The sequence below is a fragment of the Cryptomeria japonica genome, chromosome 9 (assembly GCF_030272615.1).
Source record: "Cryptomeria japonica chromosome 9, Sugi_1.0, whole genome shotgun sequence".
Classification (NCBI taxonomy): Eukaryota; Viridiplantae; Streptophyta; class Pinopsida; order Cupressales; family Cupressaceae; genus Cryptomeria; species Cryptomeria japonica.
Genome location: NC_081413.1, coordinates 580,896,903 through 580,921,306, shown reverse-complemented (window position 1 = coordinate 580,921,306; position 24,404 = coordinate 580,896,903). Strand labels below are relative to the sequence as shown.

At 37.8% G+C, this 24,404-nt stretch overlaps 1 protein-coding gene across 1 annotated transcript; it reads right to left on the bottom strand.

Moving 5' to 3' along the window:
• Positions 1 to 9,840: 9,840 nt before the first annotated feature.
• On the bottom strand, positions 9,841 to 12,472 carry LOC131042577 (pentatricopeptide repeat-containing protein At3g24000, mitochondrial). The gene is made up of 2 exons (XM_057975892.2): positions 11,161 to 12,472; positions 9,841 to 10,992 (listed from the first exon to the last, which is right to left on the bottom strand). Exons 1-2 carry the CDS (start codon positions 12,233 to 12,235, stop codon positions 10,097 to 10,099), a joined length of 1,971 nt encoding a protein of 656 aa, XP_057831875.1. The 5' UTR covers positions 12,236 to 12,472; the 3' UTR covers positions 9,841 to 10,096.
• Between the last annotated feature and the right edge of the window lie 11,932 nt (positions 12,473 to 24,404).

The window sequence follows — 24,404 nt, the reverse complement described above, 5'->3', positions numbered from 1 at the left end:
CTGCATCTACTCCCACAAATTGTGCATAGATGAGATGAGGATCCATCTGCACCGGTTGCATCATCTATCCCCGAGCATTTCCCCGAGAAACTGACACACATATGTTGGATGGGCTCTTTGTCACCACCTAATGGCTCATCATCCAATACAATAAGGTGTGCTAATGATGTCCCATGCTAGATGATGGCACCAATCAATGTTGTGTCTGCCTGAAGAGTCTGTATCTCCATCGACTCTTTCAACTCTACTGGGACAGCCTGATGCACCTTGGGTTTGGGTGCTAGGGGGTGGCGACTCTCCACGGGTAATCACCTACGGGCTCCAGGTCTATCTTGGGCAGAGCCACCTCTACCATGGAACTCTCTCATGTCAAAATAGTTTGGGCGCACATTGAGCACAAACTCACAATATACTTTTCTCAAAAAATATAATGGCACCTCATAATTATTACAAGGTGGATCATCAAAGACCATCCACCACCTCTGCCAAAAAAGATTCTTCATCTACACATTGGTACACCAATGTATGAGAAACCTCTTTGCATTAAGAGGTAATGACTGACCAGTTTTGGGATCAACGAAAAGGGCACATATTTGTTGTTTAGTAATATTTTTGTTTTTTACTCCATCATATGATAGCCCATCGGCATAGAATTGATGACACCTATCCCTAAAGCTTCCCCATTTGGTAATTTGTGTGGAAACAACTATGGCACCACTAGCTAATGTTTCTAGGCTAGTGGTCAGAGATTGACGATGCTCAAGTTCAAAAGTTTTCAATTTAACAATCAGTCTATTGATTTTAAACGTATTTTGTCCTAAGTGATTAATTAATTGCTCTTGTGTTTCGGGTGTGCAATCAAAAGGAGGAATTGGGGTTTGTTCTTGTGTGTTTTCAGGAGGTGCATTTAGTTATTCTTGTGGGTTTTCAGGAGGTGCATTTGGTTGTTCTTGTTGTGGATTAGAAGAATCTAGGTTTTGAAACAAAAAATGAAAAAACCTAATCAAAATTAATGAAATTAAATTAAAAATGTAAAACAAATTGAACAAACGGGAAAGAAAGACAAAAATAAACAAAAACTAACCTTGATCCATAGCTTGAAGGACAAATCTAGCACCCCGTTCGCGGTTTAGGAGAGGAAATGAAAAAAAAAGAAGTAAAAACACGTTATTCACGGGTAAATGAGACCCAATTTTTATTTTTTTTTAACTTTTTTTAACAGGCACCGCGTACACGGTTATATTTGGATTATTAGCGCGTGTGCGGGAATTTCAAATTTTAGAACCGCGTACGCGCTGCTTGTTTTTCCATGTTTTTTTGGGTGGTGTCCACTTTTCTGACCACCATCTTTGTGCACATACCCACCCTTCTTGACTCAAAACATCATGAGGATATCATTGATTCTAAAAAGAGTAGAATGAGTTTGGTATAAGGATGTTGTATAATTGAATGAAGGAAACAACATTGTATTTATGGATTTTTTATGGAGGAAATGGAGGGCTAGGATGTAAAATTTATGAAGGGTTGAGATATATAAAAATGTATGAATTGATTATGTAGTGGGATTCACAAGTTTCTGAGGGGCATAAGAGTGGGTGTGTTCGCACATTTGTGAGCACCATGACATGTGTAAGAGGTGGAGTGGTTAAGTTAGGATAGTTGTAAGAAATAGGGTGGATACACATGTGAAAAGATAGTGTTTGCACGTGTGAGCAAGGTAGTGGGCCTAGGCCACATATGACAAATATGAAGTGGAAGCATAGGAGGATTTCAAGCTTACATGCTTGAATGTTTACACGTGTGAGCAAGGGAGTGGGTTGAGGTGGCATGCTCACACATGTGGTAGATTTTTGAGGATTTGAAAATAGAAGATTTATTAGTGGAAGTAATGAAGTTAAATTAATTAATTAAGTTGGAATAGATTGAAAAGGAGCTGAGGCTATTTAATTAATTAATTAGCCTTTGGGAAGAGGTGGGCGAGTAATTAATTGTATATTGGTTTATTTAATTATGAAAATGCATATAAATTATTTAATTAATTATAAAAAATGTGGAAAAGTGGTTAATTTTAGAACACCTGATTAAATATTTATTTATATAATAATAATAAAAAAAGATAATTTGGGGGCTAATGGTAACTGTGCATGCACCCAAAGGAGGGGCAAATAACTAGGAAGCTCAAATTCAATAATCAAGTAAGAATAATGATCTTTGACCAAGGCATTACAAGTTGTCTCAAACTACTCTATGCCAACAAAATCTAAAGTTAGGTGTTCATAATAAACACACATGGTGTGCACCTAGCATTGTGGCATGTTAAATCCCAACTTAGAGTGAGCATGGCATTTCTACAAACTTGTTGGTATGCAAAGAATACTTGTGCAATGTCCACCTACATATACTTGAGTCCAAAATGAACTCATGTGCCTACCTAGACCACCTCTAACCCCTTGATGTAAGTCATAAGTTTCAAGGCTCAAGAATGTGCACGGAAATCAAAACTTATTGAGGTTAAGAGGGGAACCATAAGCATGTCCTAATACCACCCTTCATAAATATAATGAATTCAAATATAAAACATAAAAATAACCCAAAATACACACACACAAATATATGGGGTTTGCCCAATATGGGTTATGTCTACTGAGAAATAATCAATCCTTCCTTTTATTTATCTATCGAAATAAACACACAATACACAACCATAATACAATGCCCTCATAAAAGGGGGTTGCCTTTTAAAAATTGCTAACATAACCTCTACTATTAGATATGTGACCTAATGATGAACAATGTAGGTGCTACCCCCAAACCCTCACTAGTGAGATAGCCCATTTTACTCCCCCCAATAATGAAACGGGCTCCAAATGCAACTTTGAAAACACCCAAAAATTAGACACATAATTATTAATCAACTTCATAGTTTCTGTAAGACAAGGATTTTGAGATCGTAGAATTTAAATTCACAGGATTGTAGATTTACAAGATATTCCAAAATTTATATAAGGACAAAGAATTCTTGCTATGCAAACAAAATTGAAAGAGCTTATAGCAAGAGAGAGAGGTCCACACAAAGGAAAATTTCATCCATACATAATTTGAAAATTCAATTATATACCAACTCAACTATATTAGAATAATTCAAATTGCAGTCCAAACATGGAATGCTTATTTAGGATACTCTAAAGAATTATCATGATAACATGTTTTTAACATCCTTAATGGCTCAAACTTTCATGTTCCAAGCCTAGGAGGTCTAGAGAAATAGATATAATGTTTATACAAGTGTTGTAAATTGTGAGGTCATGTTTTCCATTAGTTTTTATGTGTATTTGTGATTAAAAAATAGGCAATATTTGCATGGTTTAAGCATTAACAATAGAGCACACATAATATTTATAATGAAGCTCATGAAGCCAAAACAATTATGCTTAGCATTAGGCTATCATGCCACATTCATACTAGCAGATGTGCACTAGAGGTCAAGACCAAATGAAAGGTGTCTCCAATGTTGTTTGCTTTTGATCTAACTTAAGCTTCAATCTCTGGTGAAAGGCCATTAGGAGAATGGTATAATCCTAAACCTTCCACACAAAGAATTCTTTGTGGGTGGGGCTTGAGGAGATTATTTATACACATGGATGAGGAGTATGCCATCTCCTTAAGTCCCTTTTGACATCAAAACATACAACAATAAACACATATGGGCATTTCTATTCCCATCTAAATAAATTACGAGCATCGAGTTTAACATAACTCCCATGTGACATTACTCATTGATCGTAACAAGTTATTAATTAGTCAAATTTAAGGGTTTGGACAAGGGTGTACCTCTAACCCCATCACATAAAACCTTTGGACAAGTTATGGGCTACACATCCCTCTCAAGCCCATCTAACCCAACAATAAATTATTTCCACTTGGATAGAAATAAATTATATTTGATCTAATGTTTACAAACAAAACAAGCATACCCAAATTAAAACTTCAAAGAAATCTTGTGTTGGAAACATTAATGGTTGTGGCAAAACACTTTGCAACTCTCCACTCACCCTCTCCCCCTCAAAATGTGATCTTATAAGAATAAACCCTCTTCTTCAAGAATTACCAAAACCCTTAACCTATTCAAAACTATCAAGACATTAAGATCTTTCAAAATAGGGCAAAGGACCCAATAGTAATGCACCCTGAGTTCACATTTGTCAAGCTCTTGAATGATAAGTCATTTTATTTAAAATTTTAGGCACATTTTCATAAGTGATTTAAGAATTTAAAACTTATTTGGATTTTGAACATCAACAAGGTAGCCACATCAGATACATCTTTTGAGTTGTCTAAACAATGCCCAAAAAAGATAGATCGAAATATGTGAATTACCAATCACCATATGTATTGCACTAAGATTGTTGGTTTCTTTGAAGTGACTTGTGAAGATAGATACCTTTTATCTACTTTTAGGTACAATCATATTGGCTACTAAGACTCAACTTTATAATAATGAATAAAAGTATAAAAGAAAAAAGAGCCAAAAAATTGGCAAATACCATAACAGCTATTGATACATAAGTGGCTATTGGATCCTCTACCTTGGTATATGTACCTTATATTCGCTCCTTATACATATAACTTATCCTTTTCTATTATTTGTTTTAGGATAGTTTATAGAAGTATAAATAGAGCATGGTAAGGATAGTCAAAATTTAATACAAAACATAAACAACCACAAACTTAAGACCAATTTACTAGACGGTGCCATATACTCAGCTCCAAGTGACTAACATAAACTCACAAACTAAACAACCACAAACTTAAGACCAGTTTACTAGACGATGTTGTATACTCAGCTCGAAGTGACTAACATAAACTCACAAACTCAACACCACGAGGGCCAAACACATCGTTAACAAGGAGGTGAATCTATGGACTTCTAGCTCTCTATCTGCTCTTGTCCACAATCCTCACAAAACTAGTCTCGAGCATGCACTTTTGTCTATACGACATATAAGATGCACCTTTGACTGTATTTATTAATTAACTAAAAATTAGAATACAATGAATTTTTAATTTTCCATTAAATTAATATATGCATGTTGCCCCCTCTTTATGTTGCCAATTGTGGTGCAAAACCCAAACAATGGTAAAGTTAGTAATCATTATAAAATCACAATAATCCGTGATAAACAATAACATATATCATAAATTTACATCTGCAAAAATAAACTAATAATCTATACTCAGCAATTAGTTACAATTACGAACACTACCAACATCAGAAATTAGTACAAATATTAATGCAGTGTTGAGGGGTGTTAGGTATAGCACCCTACGTCGTCATCCATCACCCAGTTTTAGTCCAGTAGTCGCCAAAAATACTTTCTTTTCCCTGTACAATTTATTCTGCATCAGTAATTTATTGTATCTTTTTTCCACTTATAATGAGCTGCCAACAGTAGATCAAATCCCGTCCTCTTTATTGTCAATGGCTTGTTTAGGATGGCCACCTAATTATAATCAACTAATTCTTTTTGTTCAGTTATTCTCATTGTCTCATTACACCACCAATTTATTAACTTCTTCATGTTAATTCGCCTTGTTGATCAATTGATTACATTATATTCAATTAATTAATATCATTCCTCCTTTATCACCCCATGTTTAGTGAATTGATTAATCATTATTAATTATCTAATTAGCTTTTGAGTAATCCATGCATATATCTAATTAAAATAAATAAATCTTATTATCCTCACCTACTATTACTCATCAATCAAAGTCAGTTAATTAATGTCAATCTCACATTTCACTCTTGTCAATTTAGTTAGTTTCACATTGAATTCATCAATCACATTAGTTAATTAATAAATAGTTCAATTGATTGATCAATCAACTAATTAATGATCAATCAGTTTATTTGACTTATCAACCAATTAAGCGAACTAGTCAATCAAACTTGTTAACTCTAAATCATGTCTTCACTCTCTAAAAATTATTATTTTTTGATCGGTAAAGGCAAAGCCAGCATTATATTGATTATGCAAAAAATTTACAGAGCTAACATAGCTAGTAGATATTTTAACAAAATTTATACTGGTAGCATCTATATGCCTTATGGGAGGTCAAGAAGAAATGCAACCAGACAAGCAGACCATGGAAGACATATGTGTCCTTCCGAGTATAACATGGAGTCTTAAGATTTTAACTTTAAAAATATAAAAGTCTGAATGGCAGATGCTTTACTGCCCTATTAACAGAAATTATACTAATTAAAACCAAAATTTGTCACTCAAGTTTAAAATAGTAAACTTTGTACAGAACTCAAAGGAACCTAGCTTGCAATTTCCTTGTTGGCTTCAGATGGTTTGCATTCCTTGCTCGCCCACAGCCTCTACTCGGAGGGCGGCCCCTGCCACGACCACGCCTAGAACCGCAACGACCCCTGCTAGCACTGCCCCTACATGCCTGCTCTGCTTGAGGATTATCATCTTCTACTTTCACGGGCAGCATGTCGTTAAGTCTGGCAAATTGAATTAGGTCGTTCTCTCTGCCCTGGTCTTCTGAATTTTCTCCCAGAAACTGCCATTTAAGGTAACCAAGGCCAACTCCAGCAAATACCCTATGCCTATCCAAGTCCTTTCCTTTCAGGTCGAGCAGGAAAGGATAGTAGTTAATTAGTTCGCCATGAGATTTGAATTGGATTCTGTCGCTTGGCCGAGGAGCCCCAGACTCATGAATTGCCTTATTTAGGATTTCTTGGAGCTCTTGGGTAACCTCCTTTGGGAAAATCTTCTTCATGAGGGTCCAAACAGCCTGCTTAGCAAGTTTTAAATCCAGCAATGAGGCAACAAACCTGGAGGAGATGCTAGTGTTGTCCCGTGGATACTCGTCTCTATTCAAGTGCCCACTACCCAAGATCATCTTGACTCCCAAAATGAGAGGGAAATCTGAGAAGAGGAGAAAGCGCTTGAGCCTCAGGTCTATTATTTTTCGGAATGAAACTTGGCACGTCGATGCTGAAAGAGAAATTGGATTAGGTCGTCCTCTCTGCCCTGGTCTTCTGAATTTTCTCCCAGAAACCACCATTTAAGGTAACCAAGGCTAACTCCAACAAATACCCTATGCCTATCCAAGTCCTTTCCTTTCAGGTCGAGCAGGAAAGGCTAGTAGTTAATTAGTTCACCATGAGCTTTGAATAGGATTTTGTCGCCTGGCCGAGGAGCCCCAGACTCATGAATTGCCTTATTTAGGATTTCTTGGAGCTCTTGGGTAACCTCCTCTGGGAAAATCTTCTTCGTGAGGGTCCAAACAGCCTGCTTAGCAAGTTTTAAATCTAGCAATGAGGCAACAAACCTGGAGGAGATGCTAGTGTTGTCCCGTGGATACTCGTCTTTGTTCAGGTCCCCACTACCCAAGATCATCTTGACTGCCAAAATGAGAGGGAAATCCGAGAAGACGAGAAGGCGCTGGAGCCTCAGGTCTGTTATTTTTCGGAATGAAACTTGGCGCATCGACGTTGAAAGAGAAATTGGAGTGTCTGCTCTGAAACAAGAGGTGGGCCTGGGATAAACACTCATTATGAATCCGAAAGGAGGCTCTGTCGACATGATTGGCAATGCAGGCTATCAACAAGGAAGGAATTAAAAACCAGAGCTCGGAAATTAATTGGCAAGAGAATGAAATCAATTTGCAGAAGACAATACAAAGAAATAGGTTGGCACACTCTTTTACACCAAATTATGAGGGACAAATTTGCATTAAATTTGCCAGCTAAGGTGGCGAGGGATGTTTGTCCTCGACATGCCAAAATCTCTCGTTCGGGCCACGCAAACCATAAATGGATTTGATAGTTTGCCAGCTAGGTCTCGACAGGTGATTCGAGGAACTTAGCTCATAACTGCAGCTTGGGTGACGTCACTGAATACGGGCCCACTCTACCCGAAATAGGTAAGATTTAAATTTGAATTGACGTAGTCATTTCACTTAGCCGCCAAGGTTAAGTTTAAAGTTTGCCCTGTTAACGAAGCTTTAACTAGCTTTCTCATATTCCTGAAAGTGACTCTTGCGTATGAACTTGATATCCTTTGAGGCCCTTGCCTATCAAGTGAGATGATCTGGTAGGACAACTGGCAGATTTCCCTGATCCCACCTATAGATGTAGGTTCCTTGAGCAGCAATTTTCGAGAGAGTGTCTGCCTCTAAGTTTGCTTCTCTATAGATGTGCTTTGCTTCATAGTTTTCTATTCTATCCAAGCTTGCAATTATATTGTCTAAGATTCCCTGCAATCTCCAATTTGGAGTTTTTTCCTCTTGATTGCATTTATTGCTATCTCTGAATCACCCTCCACTAGAATGTTATTTAAACCATGCTTTATGCAATCTATCAATCCAAATTGCAATGCTTTGAAGTCTCCTATGTTGTTTGTGTCTAGGGGGATCGACTTTGCCATTTTCCCAAGAATTGCTCATGTGTGATCTCTGATTACATATCTTATGCATGAAGGACCCAGATTGCCTCTAGAAGCACCATCAAAATTTAGTTTTATCCAACCAGGATTTGGAGGAGACCAGATAGCAACTTTTCTCATGTTGTCTCTTTGCTCGAAGGAGGGAGGAATCCTGATTCCATGCCAATTTTTCCTAATGCTTTCATCCCATGATGAGAAAGCTTTAGGTTGTTCCAAGGAGAAGGCTATCTTGCAGTTGACTAAGTCCACTATAACCGATTCAATTGAGTTTAGGATTGTTTCTAATCTTCTGGATTTGTCATCAAATAGCCTACGATTCCTTTCCTTCCAAATTTCCTAGACTAAACATGATGGGAATACTTCCATAATTGAGCTTAGGGTGGTCTCCTTGCTTGGGATAGGCCAGCTTTGAAATAGGGATTTAATGTCATTTGGTAGGGCTGTGATCAGCCCAAGTTTAGCCAAAGCCAACGCCAGCATTTGGAAGCAAAGGGACAGTTGAGTAGTAGATGGTCCACTGACTCTAATTGAGCTTTGCACATGATGCACCTAGAGGTTCCTGCATACCCCATTTTTGTGAACTTTTTTGTAGTTAAGATCTTCCTCTGATAGGCTAGCCATGCAAAGATCCCTGCCTTAGGAATGACTTTAGAGCTCCAAAACAACTTCTTCGGAATATCCAGTTGATCTTGAACAATGTTGTTGACTAGCACTCTATAACCATCTTTAGGATTGTAGTGCCCTGTTTTGGAAGGTGCCCATATTAAACAGTCATTCCCTCTTCTCAGGTTTACATTTCTTGCTTTTAGGAGCTCTGAGAGTTGATCTAGTTCATTCCTTGAGGTTGGAGTTTCTTCCAATGATTTCCACTTCCAACTTTGAGAGTTGGGTGAGCCATCTTCAATCAGATAATCTCTAACTCTGACGCCCCAATGACGCTTAAGCCAGTTCTCTGTTATAGGAATGTTAAGGGAACTTGCAATAGGTGGGTAGCCTCCCCAAGAATCCTCCCAAAAAAGTCTTGATAATCCATCTTGGATCTCCCATGTGAGCTGTTCTGAAATCAGAGTTCTGCAAGAGATTATAAAGTTCCATGTTCTTGATCCCTAAAAATTATTAATTTTCACCTAAAAATCTATAAATTCACCATTCCTTTCAGAAATTTATCCAGCTCTTTGAAAAAACCTCAGATCTATTTCTGAATATTTGAATCAAATGGTTGTCATTTTGCCAAATAGTTTGCACAATAATTAGCATCCACAAATTTATCAAGAAGCAAGAGCAAACCAGAATAAGGCTCCATCTGAGATTTGTATTTGTTAAGAATTAGAATTTTAAATATCATTTTTTTATTTTGGTTTTATTCTAAATGTATGAATGCACTGAAAATACAGTTCATTGTTGCAACTCCTGCATGGTTTACAAAATAAATACATTGTAAATATATGCAGACAGAGATGCATACAATAGAACACCATTTCATCAAATCAAATGTATAGTAACTCTCAAAATAATCAGAAGCAATATTTTTTAGAAACAGGAAATAAAACTGATCGCTCTTACCCATGCAAGTCTGCCATCATGCACCTTGTTCTACTGCAAGCCTGTATTTATAGGCTTTGTTTTGCTTTACATCACCAAAAATCTCCACAAGAACATTGTCCATTTTTGAAATGATGGAAACGGTTTGCATCTCTCACAACAATTTCTCTTGCAACAACCGTTGAAATAAACTTGATTGCAGAATGGCAGTCAGCACATACTCTAAGGTTCTTGACAACTCTGAGAGTTGTTCCAGGGGATGTGTTTAACAGTCCAAATGCAATTGCCAACTTCTCACTATGGTGTACGAGGATTAATTCTTTCTCCTCCTCCTCTACATCATTCAATACAGGTCTCGTATCTGGAATATATCCTGCTTCCTTCATCTTGCAAAACAACTCATCCAACTTTGCATAGATTTGCGGTGTTTGTGGGTGGGATCTATCTCCTACACAAAAGGTGTGTACCATTTTATGAACTTCAACCCAGCTACATCCTGGTATCTTTTCAACTCCTCTATCACTCATGAATTTTCTTACTTGTTGAGCGTCACTCCACCTGCCTGCTTCTGAATAAATGTTTGACAAAAGAACATAAGGTGCAGTCTTTTTACAATCCAATCCAAAGAGGAGTCCTGCAACAAATTCTCCTAATGCTATACTCTTATGTGATCTACAAGCACCAAGCAAACACATCCACACAACCAAATCAGGTTTTATTGGCATTTTTATGATAAAGTTCAGGGCTTCCTCAAGATAACCTGCACGGGTAATAAGGTCAACTATACATACGTAATGGTCTATTGTAGGTATGATACAGTAAGAATCACTCATGAGATTGAAGTATTTACATCCGTCAGCCACCATACCTGCATGGCTGTATGCAAATAAAACACAAATGAAACTTACACGGTTGGGTTTGGTTTGAGAGTGCTTCATTAATTCAAAGAGTTTGTGGGCTTCTTTGCAATAGCCATGCATTCCATATCCTGCAATCATTGCATTCCATGAGACCACATTTCGGTTAGGCATTTTGTCAAACAACTCACGTGCCTTCTGTATGCTTCCACATTTTGCATACATGTCTATCACGGCAGTCACAACTTTCACATCTGATAGACATCTGTTTTCGATAAGTTTTTGATGGATTTCCATACCTTGCTCCAAGGCTCCCATCTTGGCACATGCTGGAAGGATGCTGGCAAAGGTTGTTGCGTTTGGCTTTACACCTGCTAATTGCATATGCTTGAATATCTCTAAAGCTTTATCAACAAACCCATTCTGTACATATCCAGCGACAATTGCAGTCCATGAAACCACATCTTGTTGAGGTATACCATCAAACAATTCATGTGCCTTCTGTAGATTTCCACATTTTGCATACATGTCTATCAAGGCTGTCACAACTACAACATCTGAAGAAAATCCGTCTTCAAATACTTTTCGATGGATTTCCATACCCTCATCCAAGGCTCCCATTTTAGCGCACGCAGGTAGGATGCTGGAAAAGGTTGCTGAGTTGAGCTCTACATCTGCCAACTGCATTTGCTTAAAAATCTCTAAAGAGTTTTCCACAAGGCTATTTTGTTCATATGCAACAATCATAGCAGTCCATGAGACAACACTTCGTTGAGTCATTTTGTCAAACAACTCGTATGCCTTGTGTATGCTTCCACATTTTGCATACAAATCTATCAGGGTATTCTTGACAATAACATTGGTTTGAAATCCATACCTGATTAATTTTCCATGGATCTGCAAACCATGATCCAGGGATGCCATGTTGGAGCATACAGGGAGAATAGTTGAGAATGTGAAGTGATCAGGTTGGACATCTGTTCGTTGCATTTGGTGAAACAATGCCAGTGCCTCTTGAGGAAGTCCATGCCTTCGGTACGCTGCAATTATCATGTTCCAGGAGTAGACATCTGGTGTACTCATGTAGTCAAAAACTTTACGAGCATCCATCAAACTTCCACACTTGTCATACATGTTTATAAGTGTATTTGGTAAAAGTGTATCCGGGGTAAATACCAATATTCTGTCATAGATATCAGAGTGGTTTCGCTTGCCCTCTGATATAACTTTGTGGGCAGTGCAGCTGTGCAACAGGAGAAGATGTGCAGAAGAGTGTACAGAAGTGTTGTGGTTAGTAAACAAAATGTTCAGTACCTCCTTCAGACACCCCTGTGTTATTCTGAGATTTTGATTGAGACGGGCAGTGGATAGCATTGTATGGGAGGTCCGTTGATATTCATTCTACCACAAAAGAAAACACATCCGTCTGGTCGTTTGATTCTGAATTCTTCAATGTTCTTCTCTCACTGAGTTCTTTGTTTCTCTGATTTTTTTTTTGTATCTTACAATTAAGATCAGCAAATCAATTAAATGATTTCGAGAGAAGTAATACTACATGGAAATCGATTATGGGCAGTATATCCTATGGAGCCCCGGGCCTTCCCCCCAAAAAAAGAGATTTTTTAGGAAAATTTTGAAGTTATTGGTTTCATGAATTTTGTTGCGTGCTTCAATTTAAAAATTTAAGTTTCATAATTAAAGAAGCTAGTAGTTTGGTGAATATAATATGTTTTTTATATTATGTGCATAATAAAAATAAGTAAAAATAATTCATTTCTCTAAAACTATTCTTTAATAGAAACTAAACTTAAATGTTTGACAACTTGCAGATAACATCCCTAAGTTGGTGGGACAATTTCTAGTCCCATCCTTTTTTCCCCTGCTCAAATTTGCAGACCTAAAAAGTAGGGGCAGCACAAAAAAAATTAATTCATGAGACCACCTCTTCCTTAAAAATAGAGCTTAAGCCCCCTTCATGGGACCCCTACCTTATCCCTCATCTAGATTTTCCAATTATAGAATGGGAGATTCATATATATTGAAATTAACTATGATGTTTTTTGGATTAATTTTATATTTTATTAGATTCTTGGTAGGCCTTGAGCAAGAAAACTTTTGGAATTTGTAAATATTTAAAACATACATTTTAGAAATTTATTTTGGGTAAATCAAGGAAGTAAATACATTTCTATACATCTAAATAACTATTATATTAGGTAGATTATACACACTAATGTAACTTATACATTTCTTATTTTGTGGATATGTATTTCACATATATGATAGCATCTTCTTTTTTCACATTTTTTGGTAGAGTATTGTAAATATAACCATGCATTTGCATCTAGTATGGAAAAAAATTATATTGCATTTTTGCAATATTCAATTGTGTTTTTGTCATTGTGGCTTGTTCATGTTATTAGGTTTTGAAAGTTTTTCCCATTGGCAAAATCACATATAGTGTTAGAAAAGTTGGTAACCTTATACTTGTTGATCTTTATAAAGGATAACAAATCTTTCTTATCTAGACCTAGTTTTCTCTTTGCTTGCATCCCTAGGCAATCTAAAGAAACAAAATTGTTAGAGTTATCTTGTATTAGCTAATAATTATTTATTTAATTATTAGTCTATTTTACTCTACGCTTAAGCTAAACTTAAGCATTTAATAATATTGTAGGTATTTAATAATTATTATTATTATTCTAGGCATTTAATAATTATTATTCTAATTATTAAATACACATTATCCCTTTAGGGTTTCTTCAGGGTTGCACATATTTAGGGTTGCAAATATTCTTTATAAGGATTGTATTGTACTTTTTCATAAACTGATTCCCTCTCTAAATGATAATTTTTTTCTTTAGAGCCATTATTATTTTCTTGTCTCCAATCTTCTCTTGTGACGGGTATTTTGCTTGCAGGTGCTCTTGGGATCTCTAAAGTTGTATTTTCTTAATTTCTTCATGGTATCAGAGTCTACATCTATTGTTGCTTGTTCCTGATTTTTCAGAAGATTTTTTGGAGGAGGGTTTCAAGCTTTATCAGAGTTTTATTATTTGCATCTTGGGAGATTTTTGTTTCTGGGCTTTTTGGGCTCAAACGGACCTCACCATTGAGCTCAAAACACCCAAAAAACCCCATTTTCACATAAAATTTTTCCAATTTGGACAATTGTGGCTCTGACAAAAAAAAAATTGATTTTTGCCCTTCTTGGGCATGTTTTTCGAGATGAAAATAAAAAATATATATATTTTTGGGCAATTTAACGGCTTACCCAGACCGAAATTCCCAATTTTTTGTGAAAAAAACCTTTCAAAAAGGGTTTTTCAAACAAAAAAAAAATTCTAGAGAGGGGGGGTCAGTGGCCTCTGTAAGGTCGTACGGCCTCTGCAGGTCTGTATAGCCCCACAACAAGTCGTGGACCCACCCTCCGGCCCCCATGCAGCCCCCTACCACTCCGACCGCCCGCCACTCAAGTTGTTGCTCTGCTCCCGACCGCCCATGTCGTCGTCGCCCACGACCCCACCTCTCGTCATCCACCGCACAAGAGCCTACCCGCCGCTCAAGTTGCCGCCCTGTTTCGCCTCCCAGAAACCAGCCAGGTCGACCACCTCCCTATTGCCCACCCACCGCTCAGGCTACCACCCCACTTTGCCTCCCGAGAACCGCCTGAGCCAGCCGCCATCGCCCAGGCCCGAGCCGCCTCCCGCCCGCCGCTGGCCACCGCTCGGATTTTTTTTTTCCGACGATTTTTTTTCCGGCAAAGGGGAATTTTTCAAGCACTGGATTTTTTTTTCGATACATTTTTTCAGGCGACCTATTTTTTCCGGCATGCAAGGAATATTCTGCTAACATCAGCACTGTGTAGGTAGTCTTCAGGCCCCTTCTAGGCCTATTCGGAGCACCTTCAATCTTTTGGCCATATCTTGGGCTCACGGAGGCATTTTTTCACAAACCTTATATCGTCGAAAAGCTCTATCCAAATCTAGAGGTTTAAATTTTTTATTGTGCTATTTTGATAGTGTTTTTTGTTGTCAAATCCAAAGGTTCTTTTTTGCACTCCGGGAGACATAACTTGAGAATTCAAACTTCATTTTTTTTTAAATTTATATCGTTGGAAATATTGTTCTGTGTACTTTCCATTCATATGCGTTTTCTTTCCAGATTCTGCTCCAGGTACATTTTATTCAATTTTTTGCTTTTCAACACTTTGCTAAATATCTTGGATGTTTCAGGTTCTGGGATCTCTTTCTTTGAGTAGTGTTGGTGTAAATAATTATTCATCTTGGATATTATTACACTTTACTTAAGTTTACTTAGGAAATGCATTTCATAGTAGTTTGGGTATGAGACACTTGGGTGTTTGTGCCACATTGGGGTAGTGTGTGTAGGAGAATTTCTACCTTTTATGGTGTGATCTTGTTGTTACACTCCACATTCAATGGGTGATCCACCTCATGTGGAGTATTATATTGTTTCTCCTACCTACCTACACCTATTTCCTACCTACCCTTGTTTCTTATTGAGCCACATGTCATGTTTGTGTGCTCACATATCCATATAGCCTTGCCTATATAAGCAGGCTCATATTCATTGTATAAATAACATCGATTGATGATCCAGTTGATCAGTATTTTCATCTTGATAGAATACAATTTATCTCTATCATCTATTTTTGTTTTCTCTCATTTGTGCTTTCCATTGCCTCTAGATCTTGGCAAAATCTCACAAGTAGGATGTCTCGTCTTTGGCTTTTCTTTCTGTTTTCCCAGTCTTATGTCTATTTTTATCATTGTACATCATTTTGTAAGCATTTCTTTTTTTGCAAACGCATTGAAATAAAGTGCCGCTATGCATTGTATACTTGGGATCTTGCACATCTTGTGCCTCATTGTACATGCACTACATTATAAAGTGTCATGGGGGGTTGATGTTTTCCTTTGTTTGTCATCTACCTTTGTCATGTGAGTGTTCCTTCCACGACATTAGCCTCATGATGTGTGTCAAGTGAGTGTTACTTCCACAACACTATGTACTTTCTCTGCACCTTCGATGTTCTCGGTTCTTCGTCATGCAGTTCTTGTTGGTTGTCCTTTTCAGTGAACCTATCCCTCGCCCTTGTCTGCATTATGGGGGGTTTCTCTTGTTGTTTTAATGCTTTCTTGGTTCGTTGGTGTTGGTGTAAATAATTATTCATCATGGATATTATTACACTTACTTAAGTTTACTTAGGATAATGCATTTCATAGTAGTTTGGATATGAGACACTTGGGTGTTTGTGCCACATTGGGATAGTGTGTGTAGGAGAAATTCCACCTTTTATGGTGTTGATCTTGTTATTACACTATCATATCCACTTATTGTGGAGTGATAATTCCACCTTCGGTGGGTGATCCACCTCATGTGGAATATTATATTATTTATCCTACCTACCCACACCTATTTCTTACCTACCCTTGTTTCTTATTGAGCCACATGTCATATTTGTGTGCTCATACCTCCATATGGCCTTGCCTATATAAGCAAGCCTCTATTCATTGTATTGGTGATAATCTAGTTGATTGTTGATCATTTTCTATTGATGAGAATACAGTTTATTCTTGTCCTATATTGTGTCTCTATCTTGTACATTTCATTGACCTCTTGATCTTGGCAAAATCCAACTTGGTATCAGAGCTATTAGGGCTTCATTGATTCGTCTTGAAGAGGCATTATTGTGACGTCAAGAGGCAGATCTGAGGAGCAGCATCTTTTGAAGGCGTCCTAGACCAGATCCGACTTCGCCATTGCGTCTAAAAGGCCGTTTCCATGAATTTTGGCTATAAAGTTGGCCTATTTTGGTGAGAAAATTTTTTTCTCCATTTTTGCCATATTCGTACGGATTTTCGAAATATAATTATTTTTTTTCGAAAAAAAAATTTTCATTTCTAAAATTTTTTTTCAAAAATCGAAAATAAAAAAAAATTCGAAAAAACATCATCAAAAAAAAAAAATTGAAAAAAAAAAGCAAAAAAAAATTTTAAAAAAGCGATTTTGTGTTTGGGGGTCTGCAGACCCCCATACCCCGTACCCCGTACCTGCGCGTTGCAGGTTTGCAGGTCGCAGGTGTACCTCCATCTGCGCACACGTACCTGTCCACTCCGAACCCCGTGCCCGCCGTCGCCTCGCTGCCGCCGCCTCTCTCCGCTCTGCCTCTGTCGCGGTTTTCCCGTCACCGACGCCGCCAGGTCTCCGCCCGGCTTCCTCTCTCCGCCCAGCTTCTGCGCCCGTGCCTCTGTCGCCGCCCGCGCCCGCCGAAACCCACAGCCGTGATAGCCGCCGTCCGGACTGCGTCCCCTCTCCCGTGCAGCACAGCTCGCTCCGCTCCCAGCTCCCCGGTAGCTGCTTCGCCCAGTGGCGCCCGCGAGCAACTCTCCGGCCCGTCCGACCACCGCCGCCGGTCGCCTCTCCTCGCAGCGCCCGTCCGAGCAGCGCCTCCTCCGCCACGCGAACTCCAGGCCGGCAAATCCACGCCCGCCACGTGGCAGGAGGCCATTGGCCCGTGGACATACAAACGCAGACATCCATAAACCCGAACATTGTGCCACGTCAGACTTTCGTATGCACAGTCATCTTTCCGTACGGTACGGAATACACAGCCAGCCGGCCACGTAATCTGTCCATACAGTACAGACATCCAGTTAGCAGAGGCCGAAGTTTTTGCGACGGTTATACGGCCATCAAATTTAATCGTGTGACTTGCTGACGTCAGCGCCACATCAGCAGGGTTTGAAAATTTTTGGACCCCCTCTCATCTGTATTTTTGATTTTGCAGTTCAACTTCAAATGGCCATAACTTGCTCATTTTTGCTCCTTTTTTGGTGCACTTTTTTTTGAAATGGGCTAGAATTTCGTGCTCTCCGCAGTGGTGAAAGAATTTTTTGATTTTGATGCATGGATTTTTCAGAAAATACAGTTTTTGGTGACTGTCCCTGAGTAATCCCAGTTTTTGCAACTTCAGAGGCTTCGTTTGGGGTCATCCGACCTCCTTTTTAGGTGCCGTTTTTTTTTAAAGTGCGTATTTTTTCATCTAATTTCACATGATACTATCAGATTGATGTCATTGTAAGTAGAAATTGTACTTTCAGATCTTGGCCATTTTTGGCTCTCTTGGTACTTGTATATTTGCTTGAATCTCAATTAGATTCATTGCACTATTGATTTAAGTCTCTTGTATCTCATTTGGGAAGTTGTAAAATTTGCATCATAAGTCCACTTTGTCTTGTTTTGCAAGTGGCTCATTGTAATCGCACTAAGTATAAAGTGCCAAAATCATCACTTTAGGGGGGGTACTTTGATTGATTGAATTTGGGGGTTGTCTCTTGTGCTTTTGTGCTCTTGTGTTCCTTCCTTTTTGCTGCTATGGGTTCTTCTAAGTTTCCTCTCTTAACTCCACATAATTATGCTACTTGGAAAATTGATGCATGGAGTAAACTTATGGAAAAAGGACTCACTCATTACATTGATGGAACTATTGTTGCTCCAGCTGATCCTAAGGCTGATCCAGTTGGTCACTTAGATTGGCTCACTAAAAATATCATGGCAATTGGTACCTTAAGAAAGTATGTATCAAAGGATCTCATTTTTCATATTGAGAAATGTACTCTAATCAAGGATGCTTGGCAAAAGTTTCAAGACTTGTATGGTCAAGTTGATGAGATTAGGGGATATCAAATTGATAGTGATCTCACCATGTTAGATCCCAAGAACTTTGATACTATACAAGATTATGTTACTAAGGCAAATGAGTTGAGGGCACAACTCAAAGATTGTGGCATTGATAAAAAGGATACTCAATTGATATTCAACTTGATAGGCAAGCTTCCACAAGAATATGCAGCATTTGTTTCTAGTTTCCAAACTCATAGGATGACAATGGGTTCAAGCTACAAAATGCCTACATTTGATGCTTTCAATGAAATGTTGATGATGGAACAAACTAAATTGTTAAGCATGGGCATTCTTAAGGCTTCTTCTAAGTCTCAAGCATTAGTGGCAAATCAAGGGAACAAAGGAAATCAAGGAAAGGACAACTCAAACAAGAAGAAATGGCAATCAAAGCCTAAAGAAAAAGCACCATCTTCTCCACAACAAAGAGATTCATCCTCTTCCAAGAGAGATAATTCACCAAAGAGGGAGAGACCTACTTGTGCTTATTGTAAAAAGATTGGTCATGAGGAACATCGTTGCCATACTAAGAAGATTGATGAGCTCACACATATCATCAAAAAGCATAACATTGATTTGCCTAAAGTTTACAAGAAGGATGATTCATCAACTTCCACTTCCTCACATTCAAAAGGAAAAGGGCAAGCATTCATGGCTTCTACAAGTGGGAAGACTCACTCTTTTGAAACAAGAAAAGGAAAAGCTCTATGTGCTACAACAAATCATAATTCAGAGAGATGGCTTCTAGATTCAAGGGCTTCTCATCATATGGCATCTTCACAGTCTATGTTCTCTACATTTGAGCCTTGCACCATGCCACAGATTTTGATGGGCAATCATACATACATGGATGTGATTGGGAAAGGATCTATTGACATTGGGGATAACTCCTTCAATGATGTGTTGTGTGTACCCCACTTGACAAACAATCTCCTTTCTATCTATCAAATCACACATGGCGCAACTAAGAGAGTTGTGGAGTTCACACCTGACTCAGTTTTTATTAGAGACATGGAGACTAGAGCTATCATTGCAACTGGGGTGGTTGATCATGCATCTCGGTTATACTCCTTTTCAGATTTTGTTGATGATGATGATTTCACATTTGATGATTCTACATATGTTGATCACACTTCTTGTGATGGTTCAGATTTTGAGGAGAACTTTGGACACTTGAACATGGGGATTCTCACATGTAACTCAGTTCTTGAGTCTTGTATCTCATCTCCTCATATTGATATCACATCACCTATTGCACCTGATGATGCAGATAGTGCGACAGTTTTGCCTTCATGTGATTCAGTGCAGCAGGATATACATTGTCTTCCAGCTTCAGATTCATGGGATGATTACATGACAGATATTGCAGGTTTGTTTATGGAATCCTACATTGCAGATTTGGGAGACATCATTGATGACATTCATCTTCTCTTTGATGAAGATGATCCTTCTTCGATTGTTGCGAGGGCACACTCTGACCCTCTTGTTCATTCTCTACATGATCATTCTTTCGAGATTGACATGATTGTGGATACTTATGTACAGCAGTTGGAGGAGGTCTCTTTATTCTTTGAGGAGACACATGAGTCTTTGGGACATGTTCTACATCCATCTTCACTAGATGTTGGAGTTCCTTTTTCAGCAGTGTGGCACAGTTTACCACCTTTGGAAGGGGTATCTTTCAGCATCGACATGGGGACACTTGAGCAGTTTTCAGAGATTCCTTTCATCATGAGTTTTCTTCATACATCTTCCCTTCATGATTGGGGAGACTTCATGGATACACCTTTGGTTTTGTTTCTTCCTAAGGGGAGGAATGTTGTTCGACGTTCGTGGAGCAGTTTCTTCATACATCGAGCTTCTATCATTGGTGTAGATTCTTCATTGAGGGAGGATCATAGTTTGACTTCTCTTCTTCTCTCATATGGGGGGGACTTTTTCCTCACATGGGGTTTTGTTCCTCACATACTTCTTTGAGAGTTTTTTGTATAGCTTTCATCTCTCTTTTGGGGGAGGGTTTTTTCCCATTGGGTTTTTCTCTCTTTCCCCACTTTGTGAGAGTTTCATTGCATTGGTTTGCATGCATTTGCATTTGTTCATGGGTACCTAACATGGCCTTGTAGTTGGGACCCATCTTGCATTGCTTAGTTGCATTGTAGACTTAAGTGCATTCCCCTAAGTTGCACTTAAGGGGGGGTGTTGGTGTAAATAATTATTCATCATGGATATTATTACACTTACTTAAGTTTACTTAGGATAATGCATTTCATAGTAGTTTGGATATGAGACACTTGGGTGTTTGTGCCACATTGGGATAGTGTGTGTAGGAGAAATTCCACCTTTTATGGTGTTGATCTTGTTATTACACTATCATATCCACTTATTGTGGAGTGATAATTCCACCTTCGGTGGGTGATCCACCTCATGTGGAATATTATATTATTTCTCCTACCTACCCACACCTATTTCTTACCTACCCTTGTTTCTTATTGAGCCACATGTCATATTTGTGTGCTCATACCTCCATATGGCCTTGCCTATATAAGCAAGCCTCTATTCATTGTATTGGTGATAATCCAGTTGATTGTTGATCATTTTCTATTGATGAGAATACAGTTTATTCTTGTCCTATATTGTGTCTCTATCTTGTACATTTCATTGACCTCTTGATCTTGGCAAAATCCAACAGTTGGATCATCTCTTCAAGCTTTGGTGTTTTATGTCATTTGTATCTTCGATTCCAGTTCTTTGCATTTGTTTTCCATCGGATTCGAGTAGTGATATTTGAGGGCACTCATAAAAATTACAGTCTTCTCTACCTGATCATCTTCTCTTTCAGTGGAGGTTCTTCAGATTGACAATTATTCTTCGATAGTGTTTGCAGGTTCTTCATGCTTCATTGATTCTTCTGCTCTTCTTTTGTTCCTATCTTTTGGAACATTCTTGTTTGGAGGCTTCTTTCGTCTTTCACTTGCTTTTTCCATCTCTTTTTGGAGTAGAGTATTTTCCCACGTGGTTTTCTCTATTTCTCCGGTTCATAGAGATTTGGTTGTGCTTAGGTACCTCATCAAACCTTGTTGTCAGGACCCAATTTTTTTTTTTAGTCTTCTCATGTAGTTGCATTTTTTTTGCTTCATGTATTTAGTTTTTTAGATACTCCCTAAGTTCATCTTAAGGGGGAGTGTTAGAGTTATCTTGTATGAGCTAATAATTATTTATTTAATTATTAGTTTATTATACTCTACGCTTAAGCTAAACTTGGGCATTTAATAATATTGTAGGTACACATTATCCCTTTAGGGTTTCTACAGGGTTGCACATATTTAGGGTTGCACACCTTTAGGGTTACAAATATCCTTTTATAAGGATTGTATTGTATTTTTTCATTAACTAATCCCTCTCTGAATGATACTCTTTTTCTTTAGAGCCATTATTGTGTTTTTGTCTCCAATCTTCTCTTGTGACAGGTATTTTGCTTGTAGGTGCTCTTGGGATCTCTGAAGTTGTATTTTCTCAACTTCTTCAAAAACTAATAAGAGAAAGACTAAGATCATATGTTTTTTTTATCACATTTCTTTGTACGGATGTATGGTGAATGGTGGATCAATTCATACCACATATCCTTGTGTCCAAAGGATCTTGATAATATTGTTGATATTACCTCTCTTTTTCCCAGATTCAACTTCAAAGGTGAAATATTGTAAAGATTTATATTGGGCATCCAAAAAGCACCCATCATTCAAAGCATTTTGAGGTAAATATAATCCTTCTATTGTGTCTAAAAGGCCCAAGAATCCTAAGATTGTTTGTTAAATCATTGATTTTTGACAACTTTGCTAGGAGGCCTAAAAAAATTCATCCCCTAGTGTCATCTTGTAATGCCCACCAAAATACCCTAGAGAAACTAAACATCTAACATGCAATGGAGATAAAAGAAAAATTATTAACGTCCAATAACAACTAGTGTAACACATAACATCTCCATCTAACTATATACATTAATCATTTAACCATTATGAACATACATCATTACGCATTTCATAAAGTAACGCAAGCGGAAATAACATAACATAGTTAACTTTTCCATAAGGTACTTCAACATCATTACTTGATTAACTACCATAATGACATCCTACTCACACGATAAACATATTCCATCTTAAATTAATGCATCATATTTAATTTCCAATCCATAAGTTATGCAACCTACTACATTATCTATCTATCATGATATGCTTGCCATTATACCATTCCACTAGCATATTGCATTTCTACTTTAAAATACAAGAGACCCATATTACTACATTCATTTTATGCACCAAATCCAAATGTGTTTTAACCCAACATTTTCTATCTACATGCTTCTTTCCTTTTCATGATAATGCAATCCTAATGCATAGATATGATCCACCTTTACTAATCCAATTATTCTTTTCTAACATAATCATTTATTACTCTTTGAACATTCCTCTTCTAAGGTTATTTTACATTCTAACTTGATTCCTAAACATTCTATAAAGTAATACAATTAAACCATAATACAAACTCAATTCCATTTCAACCATAACCATTGAATTCTAAGATACATAGATCACATCCTTACAATAATACAATTACATCTCCAATGTCTCATACAATTTATCTTACAATTACAAGTACATAAAATACACCATGAGCATAGCTCTTCCTACTACAAGATTCCAACTACTACATACAAGAATAATACATGGAATTCATCATATTTATTACATAAATCTTCTACAAGGTACATCCATAATCATCATGAAGAAGTATCCACATCCACACATGAGGACTCCAAGAGAACATCTCAATGGCTAAAAATCACCAACCACTCGACCATGTGGAACCAAAGGAACCACCCCCCGTGCTAGAAGATGACACAAGGTCCCAACACACACTCTAGACCTAAGTTGGCACTCTAACCAAAGAGACTAACCACACAAGGACACTCATGTAGGAAGCCACATGAAACAACAAGAATAAACTCCCAAAGGCGTATAACTCATCAAGACATAAATACATCCAATAAAGCATAATCATAAATCATCAAAGAGGAAAAATTTAGGAGTGGAGTGTCATCACATGTCATCCTCAAAACATAATATAAGGCACTAGCCTGATGGACATGTGGAGCCATCTCAACCTATGAGAGACCAACGGAAATTAGCTTACCGTCTTCACAGCCTTCTCATGCTTATCCTAGAACATCCTCCATATGAATAAGTCATGAGGCTCAATCAATTTATTATCATATTAATGGATCTATCTACCCAACCCATCAATTATTAGATTATCAATTATTTATGAATCATGGTAAACTCCCAATGTGCCCTATCGGTCTAGACTTCATGCATCCTTACAAGGAACCCCATGCAAGCCTATCTCTCGTGACCTCGGTTATCACATGGAAGTCCACTCCCCCTAACATTACCCAAACAATAAATGAAACAAGAGGCTCATAATAAAAATCAAATCTTAATTCATAATCATCATACAACCATACACATACATGGCCATCCAAAGGTCATAAAGCCAAATAAACATCAAGAGCCTCATAATATAAAAATGCATCATTAAGATAACCAAAACTGCTCATCAAATGAAATGAATAACAACAACAAGCCATGTCAACTCGCTAGACTGAGCACAGTATATATAACTCTCTCTACCATGGCTTCTAAACATGATAGAGACATAAATCCATCATAAAGACCATATAGAAGCGAAACCATAGAAGATTCATCAATCGATCAAATGTACAATCTGGAAAATCATCAATAAACATTCAAAAATCCTCTAGTGCAAAAATCAGACT

Bases quoted from the DNA above. Each gene is read 5' to 3' on its own strand.
- LOC131042577 (XM_057975892.2), bottom strand. From the start codon at position 12,235: ATGCTATCCACTGCCCGTCTCAATCAAAATCTCAGAATAACACAGGGG. The intron at 10,993-11,160 runs GTATGGAAATCC...CAATGATTGCAG, and splicing joins GATGGGAGCCTTGGAGCAAG to GATATGGAATGCATGGCTAT.